Genomic DNA, 4,509 nt, shown 5'->3' on the forward strand with positions numbered 1-4,509 from the left:
CGCCGACAGGTTTTGGAAGATCGCCAACAAATGCCCGAAATCATAGGCAATCGGTGCTCGTTCACGCGAGTGACAATCACGCAGTGTGAATTATCAACGACGCGATCTGAGAGAATCATCGATGAGTCGCCAACGCCCGTGAGATATTTGGCATGTTAAATATCTGGACCTGTCTGCGATTCAAAATCCTGCTGTGGTAATGTGTTCTGACTGAAAACTACAGGACAGCGGGATGTTTGGGGAAGAGTTATAGACCAGAATATCAGTATTTTAACAGAAACAAAGCACAAACATTTGCTTGACCAGCAGCAACAGTAGCACATTGTAAAATTATTTACCCCCAACTCTCTTTGCACAATTAACACACAATTCTTGCTCCCCTCGTCTCCCCAAGCATAATTGTTTTTTTTCTCTCCTTTTTGCTGCAAATTAGCGTACAGACAATTTGGATTGCAAATCTTTTTGCAGGCTATATTTTTTAATAACCATTTAATGATCTTGCATTATTTCCTTATCACTTCTCGCGTGGGTTTGGTTGTGAAACGCAGTTTGCAGACCAGACGGTTGTCAGCGATTCTTTCTTTTGTCAAGTCATGCAGTGTGAAACCCCCTGTCATTGGTGCATCGTGCAGTGCGCACACAGCAGCAACTGGACGTTACCCCAGATAGTCGTGCAGTGTGAAAAGAACAGTGACCCGACTACTCTGAAAATTGTGCAGTGTGAACTCGGCATTACAGGCATTCAGAACTCATTTGGTCGCAGGTAACTAAAGGGATCATCTGTTAGTAGGCTTGAAGTTGCAACTTCCTAAAATGACCACTAGAAGACACAATTTCACTAAAATGCTTCAGCAGAAAGCAGAAGACTATTGGTCAAGAGGCAATACTGGTTGAAACTTCAGATCCTATAGCAATCAATAATAGAATTGTTTGTCCAATCATTGCATTTGGATTCAGACGTTTCCAGGTCAATGCCAAAATGAATCTGCATCAGTCAGGTGGTACAACTAGAGCACTGCAAGTTATTTACATTCGTTATCACTGTAATGTTATGCATTTTAGACACGAGGCAACTTGGTGCAGTCTTTTGTCTCGTGACACTTTACAGACTCTGCTGTGCTCAAGCGTTTTGAAGGAGGCGTGGCTTTGGAGGGTGGGATCTCATGCATTGATTCCAATGAGCCATTATGTGAGAGAACAGCCAAATTAACACTGGAATACAAAAATCTAATTCCTAATTTTCTCACTTAAATAAAAGAGAGGAAAATGGCCTTAGAAGTGAGATTTATTTGGTGATAAACAGGGTGATAAACACACCATACATCCAATGGTTAAATCAGCACAGTTAACAGCATGCATAGCCACATTACTTATGGCCAGGACATTGGCCATAAGGGTAAGTTGGCGGTTCAGCTGCAGGCTTCACTGGAGCCTTGGGCGGTTCGACTGCAGGCTTCCCTGGAGGCTTTGGAGGCTTTGGAGGTTCGGCTGCAGGCTTCCCTGGAGGCTTCCCTGGAGGCTTTGGAGGTTCGGCTGCAGGCTTCCCTGGAGGCTTTGGAGGTTCGGCTGCAGGCTTCGGGGGTTCGGCTGCAGGCGTCACTGGAAGTTCGTTTGAAGGCTCCAGAGGTTCGGTAGAAGGCTCCGGCTCAGGTAGTTCGGCTGCAGGCTTCCCTGGAGGCTTCCCTGGAGGCTTTGGAGGTTCGGCTGCTGGCTTCCCTGGAGGCTTTGGAGGTTCGGCTGCTGGCTTCCCTGGAGGCTTTGGAGGTTCGGCTGCTGGCTTCCCTGGAGGCTTTGGAGGTTCGGCTGCTGGCTTCCCTGGAGGCCTCCCTGGAGGCTTTGGAGGTTCGGCTGCTGGCTTCCCTGGAGGCCTTGGAGGTTCGGCTGCAGGCGTCACTGGCAGTTCGTCTGAAGGCTCCAGAGGTTCGGTAGAAGGCTCCGGCTCAGGTAGTTCGGCTGCAGGCTTCCCTGGAGGCTTCCCTGGAGGCTTTGGAGGTTCGGCTGCTGGCTTCCCTGGAGGCTTCCCTGGAGGCTTTGGAGGTTCGGCTGCTGGCTTCCCTGGAGGCTTTGGAGGTTCGGCTGCTGGCTTCCCTGGAGGCTTCCCTGGAGGCTTTGGAGGTTCGGCTGCTGGCTTCCCTGGAGGCCTTGGAGGTTCGGCTGCTGGCTTCCCTGGAGGCCTTGGAGGTTCGGCTGCTGGCTTCGGGGGTTTGGCTGCAGGCGTCACTGGCAGTTCGTCTGAAGGCTCCAGAGGTTCGGTAGAAGGCTCCGGCAGTTCTGTAGAAGGCTCCGGCTCAGGTAGTTCGGCTGCAGGCTTCCCTGGAGGCTTTGGAGGTTCGGCTGCTGGCTTCCCTGGAGGCTTGGCTGCAGGCTTTACTGGAGGCTTTGGAGGTTCGGCTGCAGGCTTCCTTGGAGGCTTTGGAGGTTCGGCTGCAGGCTTCCCTGGATGGATACAGATAGTCAACTTTAGTCAGTCCGTTTAGAGGCATTCAGTCTCAGATACAGCACAAGACCCAAATACCAAGTTTTACTCCCCTTTAATTATTAAACATGGTCGTATTAATTGTATGAATTAATTTTGTGAAACCATCCTGTGCTTTAAGCTGTGCTATTGGCTGAATACTTTTTACATTGAGAACGATTAATTATAAAACGGACAAACGGAAATGAGGAAGCTGACCCAAACACTTATAACAAATACCTGCAAATGGATCCATACACTGATGTCCACATCCATTGCAGCAGCATTTCTCATTGTTCGGACAGTCACTGTCATAGGAACACAACTCCGCACACAGTCCCGCTCCAAAATTTGTGCTTGGACACTCCCCTGCCTTTGCTATTATAGAGACACATGACAGAGAAACCACATCACTGAATACTGAATGTCTCATACACTGTATGAAAAATAAATAAAAACACTAAAAATGAGAGATGATCGTACCGGAATTTTCAGTCCATCTACTTCATAGTTTCACATTTAGTTCAAAGTGTTACTTGCGGTTTCTTTGCAATTATTTGTGAAACTTCCTAGCAATTCCTGAGTGAAAACATTTTCTCAGGGTTTTCTCTGGAAGATGTATAGCATGCATCAATAATTATAACTCACTGAAAACAGGCGGCACACATGCAGTCCCACAGGGAAATTTACAGCATTTGTGTCCTCCAGAGCAGTCTCTATCAGAAGTGCATCCTCGTCGGGAGGGCACGACCGTCAGCGTCGCCGGACACTGACCAGACACTACAGAAGAGGATTCAAGAGGATCATTAGGGGAGACCAGGAAGTGCTGTAATAGTTTGCTTCAGCATTTGCAAGTCAGGGGTTTTACAATGAGTCTCAAACTTGATAATATTCACACATTTATCTGCTTCAATTCAAGTAGCTTAGAAATCTATCATTTTTCACTAAACTGCATCAATCGGTTTCAAAGACTGAGAGTGCAGTTACAACCTACCCCACTGTAGTAGAGCGAGTAATAGTGCAATGCTGATAGAAAGCATGGACATCAGATAATATGTTGTCTACAAATTTACTGGTGTACATCTTCAAAAATGACACCATCCCCATGACCACCCTCATTTCCTTTTAAGCATTTTAATAAAGCTACTCAACAGAAAACAAAACCAATATAGATAAAATGCAGAGTTACCGGGTATAATTAGCTCTCCACGTTATATTGTAGGCTTATGCATTTCTTAAAACAAATAAAAACAAAAAACTTTTGCCTAAAGTTTAAACTCAGGATTGATACAGTCCGGTAGCAATTTTGTAGCCATATTATAACACTAATGTTCTTGTCTTACAATAAACAAAAATGCCTATTAGTGATTATATGGGTTTTACTTGTACAATGAAAAAATGCATAAACTTATGACAGTTTGCATATTTATACTTTGCTTATTAATAAAAGTAAACCAACATACAAAGATGAACTTCCACTTGACGTCTGTACTGTATTTTTGTAAGCAGATGTGTTTGAAATCAAATTTTGTAAGGCACTTTATTTATGCACTTCTTCAGGCTGCGTAATGAAGCTAAAAGAACTTCTCACCTAGGACTCCAGCGTCTGTTGTGCTCAAACAAGCAGACAGACACAATAAAACAGCACTAAATGAGCAGTACACTTGTGCTGTCATCCTCTTGACCTGCAATCTCAAAATCAACTCTGCTGGAAGATGCACTGAATTAGTGAGTCAGGAGGAGCGGACAGCAAGGACCCCAAAACTACAAAGAAAAACCCAACCCTAATGAAAATCACTTGCCTGTAGCTTACTTAATCACTTGCTATCCTCTTAATATAGCCTAATCTTGAAGACCTTGATTAGCTTGTTCAGGTGTGTTTGATTAGGGTTGGATGTCGTAATAATTACCGTAATTAGGAGATGATTGATTGTTTTTATGGCAACACTATCAACGGCAAATGAATCTGCAGTGGCCAGGTAGTCCAGCGATCACGTGGTACAAGTCGGAGTTCTACCACAAGTTACAAGTTGTAATTATGACTAAACTCCTAC

At 45.1% G+C, this 4,509-nt stretch overlaps 1 protein-coding gene across 1 annotated transcript; it reads right to left on the reverse strand.

Moving 5' to 3' along the window:
- Positions 1 to 1,272: 1,272 nt before the first annotated feature.
- LOC311090749 (uncharacterized protein) lies at positions 1,273 to 4,265 on the reverse strand. The gene is made up of 4 exons (XM_084126237.1): positions 4,047 to 4,265; positions 3,104 to 3,235; positions 2,696 to 2,833; positions 1,273 to 2,436 (listed from the first exon to the last, which is right to left on the reverse strand). The coding sequence occupies exons 1-4, from the start codon at positions 4,129 to 4,131 to the stop codon at positions 1,367 to 1,369; spliced, it is 1,425 nt and encodes a 474-aa protein (XP_083982363.1). The 5' UTR covers positions 4,132 to 4,265; the 3' UTR covers positions 1,273 to 1,366.
- Between the last annotated feature and the right edge of the window lie 244 nt (positions 4,266 to 4,509).

This window comes from Abramis brama, assembly GCF_963993115.1.
Source record: "Abramis brama genome assembly, chromosome: 10".
Lineage (NCBI taxonomy): Eukaryota > Metazoa > Chordata > Actinopteri > Cypriniformes > Leuciscidae > Abramis > Abramis brama.